This window comes from Phoenix dactylifera, chromosome 10 (genome assembly GCF_051530095.1).
Source record: "Phoenix dactylifera cultivar Ajwa chromosome 10, Ajwa_hap1_PhDact_Kaust_v1.1, whole genome shotgun sequence".
NCBI classification, from domain to species: Eukaryota; Viridiplantae; Streptophyta; class Magnoliopsida; order Arecales; family Arecaceae; genus Phoenix; species Phoenix dactylifera.
The window spans coordinates 26,304,690-26,319,526 of NC_143199.1; the positions used below are offsets into that span (position 1 = coordinate 26,304,690).

The following is a 14,837-nucleotide window of genomic DNA, read 5'->3' on the forward strand; positions in this document are numbered from 1 at the left end:
GCGCATCCCGTGCGACCAGGACGCCCGTCCGGGTCGTTCCCGTTTGCAATACTTCTCAGTGCTTTGGAACCCTAAGGGTGGACTTTGGGTGGATGCCCCACTGAGGTGGTAGGGATGGGGTTGCTGTTGTCGCAGCGGTCCTTCTGCTCCGCTCTGCGCTAGCTCGTTGACTCGCGGCAGACATGCCGCACACCGTTCGTCCCTGACGGAGCCGGCACGCTCCTGTCTTTGCCACGGCGCACAGGCGCCACTGCCGTCTGGCCATCGCAACGACCGTGTGCAGCACTTCGGCTTGCTCAGTCTGCCATCCCGTGTGGGCTTTTGACCTAATTATATTCATTTTTAGTTAGACTTGGGCTGGACTTTTTTGAAATTTAATAATTTAATATTTTCTATGTCCAAATTTGGTTAGTCACCAACTCTACATGAGAGCCGATGGATGGACAAAACATCGAAGTCCCCAAAAAATTTGAAGGTCCAAGTGTCATATAAACTGTACACGGGAAGTGGAGGATGAACTTGCAAGGGCTAAGAAGAAGAATGATTGGTAGGAGAGGAGGAGAGATATGACATTGACTGAGTAACCAAGCAAAATTCAATTCCAACAAAACAAATTGATTGGGGTTGATAGCTTTCTAATCCAACTAAACTCACGATAACTTTTGATGTGACTCCACGATAAAAAAGAAAAAAAAAAAGAAAAAAAAATATGGTGCTTCTAGAACCATCAAAAATTTTGAGGGTCTTACTTCGTAAATCCTCCCAGTAGTACATGTTTTGCATTTTTAAAGGATTACAAGAAAGGGCTATATATTATCTAGTTATAAACAAACAACAATTTTCAAGGTTTATCCTAAAACATGATAAGAGAAGATTTGCTGACAAAGCCAAGGGGGGGAGTATATATACAAGTAATACATATTTGTGCATATAAAACTATGTATTAAAATTTGTTTTGGAGAACTCAATTGTAACACTATATATTTCCGAACTATATATTATTGGGTTTTTTTATTTACATATTCTTCTAAATATTAAAATTTGCATGAATACCCTTTTCAAATTAATATTGTAGGTACAGCATTCTTATAAAATACTTATTTTGTATGTATATCTTTTTTTTTCTTTTTTCTTGCATATATGCCCACACCATATAACGTCGTTACGAAATTAGCAGTTTAAAATTAAAAATGACTGAAATACCCTTAATAGATAGACATGCAAAAAGAAACATTTATAACGGTATATATATAAATAGTAACTTTGCGAGGGTATTCATGCAATTTCATATATTTAGAACGATTTATATAAAAAGTAATTTTATTTTTATCTATTTTAACTTGTTTTAACACTAGAGCTTTAGTCTAGTGCTTGATCCTCAATATTTTTTGTAAAATATTACTTAAGAAAAATATTGATTCAACATTTAGATAACAAAAAGAGCTATAAAAGTTCTTTCACTAATCATGAAATTATTCTATTTTATTTTTCTTCATTTATAACAACCACTATATCTTATTTTATTGAAACATAGCTTGTAATATTTATTGTTATAGATGCATATATGAGGGCATATATTAGAATATAAAAAGAAATTAGAATCTCTTAAATTCACACGATATATTGCAATGATCAAGCTTTCTTGTTATTGCTGTGCTCATATATGGAAGAACAACATCAATTATTCCCAAACAAAATCATTGAAGGTTTTTAGAATCCTTCAAACTTATTAACAACCTATGCAGCTATGTGGTAGAAGGTCATCCCTTACGTTGTATACTTTAAGCTACTTTTTTTTGGAGCTTCAATTTTTTAGAAAAAAAAATTTAGTGTGTAGGGCCCATCTCGTCACAATAATTTTAAATCAGCCACCAGTTTGTGCACGAAATTTTTTTCAGCTCTAAAAGATAAACATTGCAAATCTCATACACTAAAAGATAAATATTGTAAATATCTCACAATATTTTTTTTAAAAATAATTCATAAAGCTAAAGATAGGACCTAACCATCTTCATTAAAAAAGGATAGAACAAAAGGAGAACTTCAGTAGTAATGAGAGGGACTCCAATTTCGGTGGTGAGAACTCCGACGAACGGAAGAGAGACAGAAGGGTTGCCTATAGTAGAGAAGCGAGTCGAGAGAATAGTTTTGATTCTGGATAGAGAAGTGAAATAGAGGGATCGAGACAGATCGAAAAACTTCTCAAAGGAGGTAGAGATACTAGTTTCCAGCGAGACCCATTAATTTGTTACCTCCTTGAGGGGTAAAAAAATAATTTTATAATTTTAATTAATTTTGAATTTAAATAAATATTATTTTGGCAAATCATGTTAATTAAATCACTAAGCCCAAGGTATTCATACAAATATAGTGTTTGGTGAGGGCATGATGTAAATATCTATTTTGGAGGGTATTTATGTAAATTCTAATATTTAGGAGGGTATATATTCAAAAAATCTGATGATTTTTCCCTGTGTGTATACCCTCCTAACTATATGAAATCACATGAATATCCTCCAAAATTGCTATTTACATGTATACCCTTATAAATATTTCTTTTTGCATTTTACTCATTAAGGATATTTTCATCATTTTAATTTTAAACCAGTAACTTTTTAACGACGTTAGATGTCATGGAACCTATGCAAAAAATAAGGAAAAAGAAGGGTATACATACAAAACAAGTGTTTTATGATGGTATACATGCAAATATCAATTTTGAAAGGGTATTCATGCAAATTCTAATATTTAGGAGGGTATGTAGGAAGAAAACCTATATTATTTTGAAAAAAATTTAGTGATACCTCCTCAACTTTGGATGTGTCCCCAAGACATCCCCTAAATTTTAAAAAATTTCAAATTGATCCTCCAAGTTTTCATATCATTCCAAAGCAGTCCTCCAACTCTCTAACCAACCAACACTATTAGCCTACAATTAGAATTGACCAAAATACCCTCACTCTCTTCAAACATCTATGGATGTCTTCTAACCGATGAATCAAAGAATTCGGAGTGCTTTAAGATCTATATGATGGGTGATCCTTAACTATGAGTCATATACTATGGATGCTTTGAGATCTATGTAGGTAGATGAATAAAAGAGTTCAGCGCGCCTTAAGATCTGTGCGGTTGGTGATCTTTAACTATAAGATATATACTAAGGGTGCTCTAAAGATCTTTGCAAGCAGATGAATGAAGGAGTTCAAAGTGTTTTGAGATATTTACCGTGGGTGATCTTTAGTTTATGGGCTACATATGCTAAGGGAAGCTTTGACATCTAGGCAAGCAAATAAATGAAGGGATCTCGAGTGCTTTAAGATTTGCATCTTAGATGATCCTTAATTATAAGCCATTTACTAATGATACTTTGAGATCTATGAAGGCAGATGGACGAAGGAGTTTGGAGTACTTTGAGATCTATGCAACGGGTGATTGTTAAGTATTGTCCGCATGCAAGGATGCTTTGAGATCTGTGCATGTGGATGGATTAAGAGCTTTGGATTGATTTGAGATTTGTGTAGTAAGTGATTCTAAACTATGGGTCATATAGTAAAGATGCCTTAAGATATATGTACGTGGATGAATAAAGATGTTCAGAGTGCTTTGAGATTGTATGGTAGGTGATCCTTAACTAAGAGTCGTATATTAAGGGCCCTTTGAGATCCATGCAGGTGGAAGAATTAAAGGGGTCCAGAGTGCTTTGAGATCCGCACGTGGATGATCATTAATTATGGATCCTATGTTAAGGATGCTTTGAGATATGTGCAGTCAAATGAATGAAGGAATTTCTATAGCTTAACCATGGGTCATATAATAAGAGTTTTTTGAGATTTATGTAAGTAGATGAATGAAAGGATTTGGAGTGCTTTGAGATTTGTGCAATGGGTGATCCTTAACTATAAGCCAAACAGTAAGTCTATTTCGCACGAAAGATCCTGTGAGGTTCTATCCCATTTAATACATATCAAGGGTATTTTTGTCCTATACCCATTTTATGCTATCATGTGATGATCACATGCTACCGCTCTATTAATAGAGATGAACGAAGAGGCCGTATTGGAACGATTTAAAAATTTGGAAGGTCGGTTTGAAACTTTTTAAAGTTAAGAAGGAGTCTCTAGGATGTGTCCAAAATTAAGAGGGTGCCACTATAATCTTCTCTAAATTATTCAAGTAACTTAATATAGTGATATACTTCTAAACTTAACCATAATATACTATCTATTATACTATCTTAATAAATTTCTAATTATATGAACTAGAGCTTGCACAAGTGGTCACACCCCTCTACTTAGATCTAAATTTGGTTCTTGGATAGTGCATCCCCAAAAATATAATATGTCTACCTTCATTTCTCTTCAGAAAAAATAATTGATGCAAGATAGTATGGGCAATGTTTCATCGAGTAGCTCAATATAGTGATATACTTCTAAACCTAACCGTAATATACTATCTATCTTAATAAATTTCTAATTGCATGAACTAGGGCATACACAAGTGATCACACCCCTCTACTTAGCAACCAAAGTTCTAGATTTCATTCTTGGATAGTGCATCCCTAGAAAATCCAACATGTCTCCCTCAATTTCTCTTTCTTTTTTTTTCTTTTTTTTTTGCTGAAGCGGTTCTTCATACAATACGTGTACGAATACATCCAATAAAGTCAAAAAACACTAATTTGCGGAGTGCATGTGGCAGCTCCTCCTCTTCTGATGAGAGGGTGTACCTTGAGTGGTGAGCCGCATGGGCAGCCACCCAGCCCCTCTCCCTCAATTTCTCTTCAAAAAAGATAATTGATGCAAGACAGTGTGGGCAATGTTTCATCCATATTATAGGGAAAGCATCGCTTTAATCTGAGCAAACCCATATGCCCTGTCCCAACCACTCCCTACCAATATATTCATGCAGTTAGATGGCGCGCAAAGTGGTAGCTGGGGTGTTAAACCCATTAGAAACTAACCTTCTAGATTGCAATGATCTTATTTAGTTCCCAATATTCAACGATTTTTATTATGCAATGCTTCAACCTCAATCTATCTACCTCGTCTAGAGAGCAAAGGTCCACGCCTAACCTATCACTAAATCTCGTCAAGCAACAAGCCGCAAAGAGTATATTTGATGCCAAAATTTTGTCTAACCCATGAAAATGATCTGGGTTCAATTTCATTTTCTTATATCCATCTTGGACCAAAGTTGTTTCGCTTGAAGCTTGCAACCAAGCATCAATTATTAGTCTAGCCCAACTCCAACTCACTGAAGGATCATTGGTCTTCTCATGATGTCCTGATCTATATTTTATATGCTAGCCTTCTTAGCACTAGTCTAGCCTCTAAAGTCGGATCGAAAAATTTGCTCCTCTGCAATGTGTTGCAAATTTAGTTCTAAAATTTGCGACTATTTGAAGAATTATATGCTAAACATAGAGACACGAAGAACAGACCTCGAGGCATAAATCCCTCGAAGCAAAATTTTCTAAACAATGTCATCACAAAAATGAATTGCACATGCAAGCCTACTTAAGCTTCATGATACTTATTTTGATATATTCCCAGTCCAATATATGGTTTTCTATTGTGTTGAATAACATCCCAAAAACTAGCCAAAGGACAAGGCCATATCATGGGAAGTGGTTTCACAGCATTTCTTTTCCTACCTCCCATTCTTGTTATTCTTCTCCTCTTTTACTTGAAAAAGAAAACAGAGCATTTCTTTTTGCTGGTAAGTTGGGTTCATCCCATGATCTCGAGTTTGGTAATGTCATGATCAGCCAAATAAACATGGCTCGGGCATTGGATAAGGAAAAATAAGTCTTTCAACTCTAATCAATCCATTCAAGAATAACAAGATTTTGTTGGCCTATCTCAGAATTTGGCAAAAAAGCCACATCAGAAACAGAATCTCATTGGGAAGGTATCCAAAGTAGGTATTAGGTATCCAAAGCAGGTTAATCATACCCGACGAGTATAGATGCACCCAATAAAGTTGAAAAACAAAATGTCTCGGAGTGCCAAGGGCAACTCTCCATCACTAGCCTATAAGGTGCTACCGGAATGGCTGGCTACATAAGCAGCCGCTCAATCTGCAGCCCTATTAGCTTCATGGAACATATACTTGGTCTGAAAGGCCTCGCCATCTCTCATCATAGCCCAAATATCTCACAGTAAAGGGTGGATCCAATCGTAGCCCCTCGAACTCCTCCGGATCCAACTGATGACGGTGACCGAGTCCCCCTCTAGGACAATGAAACTAGCCTGTAAGATACACCGGGCGTGACAAAGACCCGCCCAAGTGTCCCGCAGTTCTGCACACCCGGAACCGATGTGTCGAAGAGTTGATTGCCTCCTGCAGTCACAACTCTGGTAGACGGGCCCCGAATAACAAAACTCACACTGCCCCATGTACCTCCATCCAAGACAGATTCGTCGAAATTGATCTTGAGGAAACTCGGAGGTGGGGGCTCTCAGCTAAAAAACATCACGCAGGATACTGCCGAAGCAGAAAGAAAACCTTAGGTGTCCCAAGCTGTCAAGATCCCTATAACAGATGTGATGAAACTGAGCTCCACCGTCTACATACGGGCATTCTCTACTACCAATCCTGGCGGCATACTGTGCTCACCAAAGATAGTTGCCCTTCTTAGCTGTATTATAAACTCTCCACCCCCCATGAGCATTGGGGGACAAAGGAAACACTCGAACTTTGGTGCATATGCACCTTAAAATTGTTTCCTTGCATTTATTTTTTTTTCCTCTACTACATAGTGATCTATTGTAAACTTCTTTCAAGAGGAATGACTTTAGTATTTGAGGCTTGTTTATTTCTTGGTAGAATAATGCACAAGCAGTCAGTGCATGTTATTAACCAACAAAAAATTTTAGTGTTCTAGGTGGAAAATATTTCTTAACCTTCTATTTAGAATTATGTCAAGTGGCTAAATCTAATACCCTCTTTCTAATATTCAATGAAAAAGGGTCCTAGACTATAAACATCTCAAGGCTGTGACTTTGCCATCAATGATGAGGACATTATAAACGTAATGATGCTTTTGTACTTGGAAAAAATAGCAGATGTGTCCATAAAAGATGAAGGTAAGGACTTCAGGATGTACCTTAATTTTTCTAGAGGAATCCCATAAAATTCTATCAACAACTACGATCGTAAGATTTTTCTGCAGGGGCAACAACTCAGCTCGTACTAAGAACCCAAAAATCCACCAGTAGAAGCACAAGAAGATAAGAGCTACACCCCCAACCCAAACTTAAAAGGTTACGTAGTCGAACGAGCTATGATTAGAGAATCATCCCTCTTTACTCGCAGAAATACCCAATTAATCAATATATTAGAACAATAAAAACTCTAATAAAGTTATTCTTGGCCCTTTATGGGTTGGAAAGAGGTGGAGGAGGAAAATAAGATGGAAAAAGATGCTTGGACAACACTTTTTCTTCAGGTCCTGCAATTTACTCCAGGTTTATTGCTTTTATAATTCAACAATTCAATAGTATAATTAGATTTAATTCTCCAGGCAAGTGACAAGCTCTTCTAACTTGACTATTTCAAACCATTCTCCAATCTAAAACTATCCTTAATACAAGGACTAGACCAACAAACAGTCGTAATCATACCTAATGGCTCAAATCAATTAAAAGAAGGAGAACAAATAGCTTCACAAGCTTTCTAGCGATTTGGTGGATCAACATTGAAAAAGACCTTGCACTGCATTATAAGAACAAAAGTAATGTTATTATGGTGAGTTAGCTCTTGCTTACCCCCGAGAGAAAACTACACATTACTTTTCAAGTGAAGAAAACTTTTCTCCCTTGATTACATGTAGCATGACCATGTTACGAAACTACACATTACTTTTCAAGTGAAGAAGACTTTTCTCACTGGATTATATATAGCATACTTAGTCTCATTAATCAAAAACAAGAAGAAGGAATTCATATCTTGTATATATGGATTGACCAAGAAAAGAAAGAAGAAGGTACATTTGGAGCTTGCATGGAGTAGGAAGCATGCATGTGTTCAACATTTGAAGACCCCAAGAGTTCTTTGGTGCCTTGTGTTGAATTAAATTAAATATTTTTAAATTTTTTTGAAAACCATGCTGCATTTAATCTTCACTTTTTTTTTCTTGATTTCGTTCTTTCCCGCGCCCTTTATATGGGCCTAATGCCCATGTGCTGAATAAGTTTATTGGCGGCAACAATTTAAAATTCAAATAATCTTCCTAATCAGCCGCAAGGGGATTCAAACTAAGTCAGATCCCTTGCGGCCATGTGCTGAATTTGCTGGCTCCCGCGGATTGATGACATGTCTTTTTGTGCTCCTTTGATCCGGCGGCATGTTGCATCTTGGCCGTCCATGCTTCTGCTTGTTTGGCCTCTATGAAAGAGTCTACGGACTCCTTCATGGATTATGCACAAGTTCCTTCCTTCTTTGACCCATTGCTTGTGCTTGGATGTTTGCCACTTGTCCCGTCCGCACGCGATCGCGTGCTGTCCGCGCGATTGGGCCGCGTCAACAGGCTCTTTTCTTCTTTTAGCAAAATTCTGCTTCTTTTGGCCTGCATCTACTTCTTTTGACATGCCTGTTAGCTTTTTTGGGTGGCCCACGAGCAATTTAACAAAGGGCTCTAGGGATCATTTCAAAGGGACAAAAAATTTCTTTTCTTCCTCTTGTTCTTATTTACTTCTCATCATAATTTTCATTATTTTTTCGAGTTTCTTTTGAGCTATCTGCAAGCATCTCCTGGAGGCGCACTGATGGAGAAGATGAGGTTCTGTACTAGGTCGTCGTATCTCTAGGAGATCTATGCCAGCAAATCCATGTGTAGGAGATATAAACTTTTCTAGGACAGCACGTCAGCATGCTTCGATCTACATACCATTTTTTTCTTATTTTTTTAATTATTCTATTGTCAAGTAAATAATTTACTAATTTATTCTTTTTATTTACTCTTCATAAATATTAGGACCATTGTATTATTGATTTATTAATTATATTTGTACATCTAGGCTAACACCTTGGACTAGGAGCATAGATGCATCCCCATAAGGATGTTATCATGTCACTTAGAAAAAGGACAAGAATACGGAACAGTGGGAGAGGTGATCCTGCGGGGATTTGCATTGCATTTGTTCACGGGATTTCACTCTCTTCTCAGCGCCCTCCCCTTTCTCACGCGTTTCTCCGCCAGTTGTGCCGCTCTTGTTGCCCAACGTATTAATTTGCCTTGCGCCATGTCGGGGGGCGTATCTTTCGCGCGGAAGAAGGAAGGATTCAGCTTTCTTCGCCCGCATGCACCGTTGGATCATCCACTGATCCCCTTTGAAATCTGTGCCACCGGATCGATGATGAGTATGGAGTGCTTTGCGATCTGTGCTGCGACAATCCCCCATTCTGGAGCATTTTCGTAATTTAGCCGAATCTTTTCAGCATTCCTACTGACCTTCAATCCGCGGTCGGGCCGGTGCGTCTTCGACATGATTGCTGTCTGTGCGCTCAGAATTGCTTGAGAGAGTATCACTTTCGCGAGGTGCATCTTAGGTACAAATCGTCTTCTTTTTGAGAGTGACACAGCAACGGTATTCGAGTAGATTTGGAGTCAGAGAGGTGCTAGGAGAGACGGCCAATGCTCTACGACGTCTGCGACTATTGAAAAAGTGTGGTTTCTATACGGCCACGCAAGTCTAGCGAATAGTGCGGCGGATTAGGTTGCGTTTTTTGCTGCTCACCACTTAGAATTTATATAGGAAGACCAAGAATTTTTATCAAAGCTTTTTAGTGAGCTATTATTTTTTGATTTTATTGGCCGCATTCGTACCTCCTGCTGCTGCATGTGAGCTGGTGTACCATAAAAAAAGGCGTAGAAAAGTAACATAATTTCTACTTTCACCTGGTTAGCACCCAGACTTGCACCCTCTCACCAGCAAATGGGGACCACAAGGGATGAGATTCACGCGAAATGTGCGCTTTCCTAGCGGTTCAACCGATATCGGACGTACGGCGGAGAGGTCCACTCGATGGGACCACCACTCCACGCGTCGGGACCGAGTCGTTGGTCGGAGAGTCCGGTCGCCATGTCAACGGAATCCAGCTATAACAACAATGATGACGACGACAATAATAATAATAATAAAAATTATGAAGAGGATAAGATAAGATTACATTATTTAGATTTTAGAACAACTCGATAGATATCCATCATTTATGATGGATACCAAAGTCCCTGGTCGGATCTGGGAAGTTTTGAAAGGCGGATGAACAGCCGAGAAAATCTACCGTCGGGTGAACGGAACCCGCACTGGAAGAGAGCGTATTTATTTCCGGTCGTCGCCTCCACGTTATTCTTGCTCCCAGTACCCGATACAGAATTTAATGATTTGGGGGATGTTTCATAGCCGTAAATGGAAACATTCCAGAGGAGCGTTTCAATTGCCGTTCACCTCTGGTCCATGCTTGCATGCATTATGATTTGACAGGTGAATGAAGCATGACCAGATTTTACTGTTGGGAAATCGAGGTTAATTGACATCACTTTATATTTAAATCTTTATTGATAAAATTATTTTTTTTACTGGATCCTTGATTTGATTAACCATTTATAAGTGTTATAACTTTGTTTGAAAATATATATGGCTCTATACCGCTGCTCCATAATATCTGTGATCTCTTAAATGAGTAATTTTCATCGGCCATACATGTCCGCAGCTAACTAGGTAACTCATTATTCTGAAGGCTTCACCTAAAAAAAACTATGGTGTTTTACCTTTTGTATTATCTTTTTTTTTTTGATTTTGTATGCTGCAATCATATCCACAAAATAACATATTGTACTAATATATATATATACACATTGTACTAATATATATATATACACAAAATAACATAGTAATACTATATAGCCAAATAGATATCAAATATCAGCTAAACAATGTTAAATGGCATTAAACCATGTTGGGGTTTGCCCACCCCTAATATTGAAATGGAAGTAATTTTATAGCGAGAATGGGACAATAAATCAAGTGCTAAATAAAAGAAGGATTCTAAATATAAATAAAGTAAAATGAGAAATAGGAAACAGGTTTCAATTATAAGTCAAAAATTGCATAGTGAAACAAAAACTTAATTGTATATAGAGATTGAAACATAAAATGGACTAAACATTAAATGGCAGTAGTCAAATAGTAATAAATGCCAGTAAATTAGGGGTTGGATAACGGAAGGACCCTGAAGTGAAATAAAAGTGAGAAATGCAAAACAGCTTGTCCACTACGGCATCAATAATGGCATATTAAAAGAAAAAAGAACAAAAGGGAAACGAAAGGAGGGTCTCTTTGCTCTAAAATTCTCAGCGACGAGCGAGAGATGTCAGCGAACTTAGTCCCTCGACTGTTATTTTCACTTCAGGGGAGGGTCTAAGCGCATATAGAAATAGCCGGGGAGAAAAGCAAAGACCAAAGAGCCAGCATAGCACAGCTGGAGACAGCGCTCCCCCACCAACACCAACTTCGACTCTTCGTTTGTTACACAGCAAACATCATTAATTAATTTTTCTCAGAGACGTCTATTAATTAATTAATACTCAATTTAATCACAGGAATTTCTATGAGAAGTTTTTTTTTTTGTTTGTTTTTACATGTTGGGAATTTCAATAGTCTATAATTCCATTCTAATGTTCGATTGACGCAGTGAGCAACTGCAGCTCGAAAACCAGATCAATTTTTTATTAATAACTGAAAAGAAATTGAAACTGGTGACACGAGAACAAGTTTGGATGAAAACTATATGTAACAATAGTCAATTCAAATTTAAAGAGAGTTCTTTTTCTGATGATTTTGATGATCTATGCTTCCTTCTACTGTTCAGTGTCGCAGTGAGCAACTTGTAACTGAAGGACCAGATCAAATTCGGAAAAAACGAGATAAAAATTTGAACTTGATATGAGGTGAATTCGAATTGGATTCCTTTGCGCAGGATTCAGTTGTAAAGATGAGATTTTTCGGTGGATTTCGGCTTTGTTTCGACGAACTTCACCTCAGATTGCTTCCCAAGTCACTTGGATTGCAGCACCGTGGCGTCGGAGAGAGCGGAGAGCTCGACTTCCTCCTCCAATGGAGCTGGTTGGTTGAGATCAATGAAGCCCTTGCCGCTGAGGTTGGTGCTGCTGCTGTTGGCAGAAAGAGGAGGTGGAGGGAGAGGAGGGGAACGGGCGGCGGTGGCGGAGGAGGAGGAGGCGAGGTGGGATCGCTTGTGGCCGCCGAGAGCCTGGGCGGAGCTGAAGACCCGGGAGCAGGTGGGACAGCGGTGGAGGCTCGAATTCCTATCAGCATTGGCCTCGGAGAAGGCTTTTCCGCCGATCTGGCCGCCGGCAGCCGGGACGCACCCGCCGCCGGCCACCTTCTTGTGGCTCGCTCGGTGGCCCCCGAGGGCCTGGTACGATCGGAAGAACCTCTTGCACGTGCGGCACTGGTACCCGCTCCGCCGCCCACTCCGCCGGGACCGGGCGGAGCCACGGATCCCGTCGTCCCCGTCTCCGCCGTCCTCGTCGTCGTAATCCTCGTCCTCCTCCCTGGCCTCGTCCCAACCGCCGGACTGCTGGTCCTCTGCTTCCTCCCCTGCTATCGATCTGGCCCAGGAGTCGCGGGAGAGGAGCATCAGGCACCGAGCGACGTCCTCCTCGGAGGAGACGTCGGAGATGGAACTGAGGGGTTCAGCCTCCGCCGCCGCCGCCGCCGCGGTCTCCAGGGGGCGCTTGGATAGGCGGCGGAGCGCCGGGGGGAGGGAGGACTCGGTCTCGCTCTCGCGGTCCTGGACGACGGAGGAGACGCCGCCGCCGCCACAGCCGCCGTCAGCGGCGGCAAAGGAGGAGGAGAATTCCGGGTCGACAAGTCGGAAGCTTTTTCGGGGGTTCTCCCGGAGGCCGTAGCCGAGGCCTTCCGCCGCCGCGTCCGCGGCGGAGGAGGAGGATGATGAGGCGGAGGGGGAGGGGGGGAGGGGCGGAGCTCCGGTAAGGCGGGGAGTCACGTGTGAGCGCATGTGACCCCCCAGTGCGCGACCACTGGAGAAGCGCCGGAAGCAAAGCTTGCATCTATGGCTTCCCATGGATAAACATCGGGGAGTTTTTTTTTCCAGCCTTTTTTTTGGCAATGGAGATGTTGGAGACTTTATTCTTCTCTCCCCATTTTCTTATTTGCTTGTGTCTGTAGCTGCCTTCTGCTGTCTTAGACGAGATATAGAAAAGAGCTGGGGATGGAGCATTGGGGACTGGGGAGTGTTGTTTTGGGGGGTTTGTTCAGGGGCAGGGCAGAGATATTGGAAGTTAATTAGAAAAGGCTAATTAGTAAAGGTATTAAAGTAATAGATACAGGCTGATATGCATTATTAAAGACAGGAAGAATTTGGATGGCGAAGGTTGTCATTGTAGTTACCAAAGTTTAGAGGGAGTGATACGACAACATTTCAAGTATATCCTCACCTTCCACTCCTGGAGTTGGGCATATTTTCTTCTTTACTTTGGATTTTCTATTTGTATGCATGTTATAAATATCAATTTGTCTCAAATTTTTTGAAAAAAAATAATTGAAGTGACGGCACCGTATATAGCTATGTTTTTCATGGGATGGTATATTAGTATGGTAGAAAAAGATTGAAGCAAATGTCAATATGTTTTTCATCTTCTCGTTTATTTATTATGGAAAAATAAATTAACAACATGGGTTCTAGGCTTCTAGCAAATGTTAGGAAAAATATTTTCTTTTGGATAAATTACATTTTTACATGGTAATCACAGTTTCCAAAATAATTAAAAAGGGATGATACAATCTATACTGCAACGCTCCAAAACCGACGCTATAAAGATGTTAGCATAGAAAAATAACTGTGCCGATAGGTATTTAACTATGCTTATATATCTATCCATTGGTGCATACCGGCAATATTATACACATTGTTCAAGTCGGTAATAATAATTTTTTAAATTTTTTAAATGCTATCTTCAGTATGTATCATTGACACTAATACCTTATCAATATAGTATAGTTTTGATTAAAAAAAAAAGGTATAGAGTTCTGTATTTTTTTTTTTGAAAAAATTATAGGGAGGCTAGGGACAGCCTCCCAACTTAAAGTCTATCCTAAAGACACCCCGTCAACTTCAACTTTAAAAAATTTCAAATAGTTTCTTTGAGTTTCTAAATTGTTTCAAACAAACCATGTCTTTCATCTCTATTAACAAAATGATGCCGCATGGCCATCACATAGTAGCATAAAAGTATATTATGACCAAATTATCCTACATATCAATTGTTTGTGAAAGAACTCTTAGTACGTGATCCATAACTAGATCATACGTTGCATAGATCTAAAAACACTCCAAACATCTTTATTCATCCATTTGCACATATCTTACAGGGAACGATCACCCATCACATATATCTCAAAGCACTCCAAACCTCTTCATTCCTCCTCCTGCACAGATCTCAAAGCATCCTTAGTATATGAACTATACTTAACACCGTGCATATCTTCTTAAAATACATCGAATGCCTTTATTTATTCACCTGCATAGATCTCAAAGCACCCTTAGCATATGGCCCATAGTTAAAGATCACCTATTGCATAAATCTCAAAGCACTTGAACTTATTATAAGAACACAAATTAAATTTGCAAATGATACTTGACCACCTTCCTTGCAAACAGTGAAGCCAGCTCCACCACCATCTCTCACAAAACCAAAGATGGTCAAGAAAAAGCACATAAAAGACTAAAGAGGTCCTGGAGCCTCAGTGGGCATAATGTACAGAGGAAGCCAATTGACAAGAGGAGAATAA

At 39.4% G+C, this 14,837-nt stretch overlaps 1 protein-coding gene across 1 annotated transcript; it reads right to left on the reverse strand.

Moving 5' to 3' along the window:
• Positions 1 to 11,777: 11,777 nt before the first annotated feature.
• On the reverse strand, positions 11,778 to 14,696 carry LOC103710704 (zinc finger protein ZAT9-like). The gene has a single exon (XM_008796572.6). The coding sequence runs from the start codon at positions 13,108 to 13,110 to the stop codon at positions 12,061 to 12,063; it is 1,050 nt and encodes a 349-aa protein (XP_008794794.3). The 5' UTR covers positions 13,111 to 14,696; the 3' UTR covers positions 11,778 to 12,060.
• Between the last annotated feature and the right edge of the window lie 141 nt (positions 14,697 to 14,837).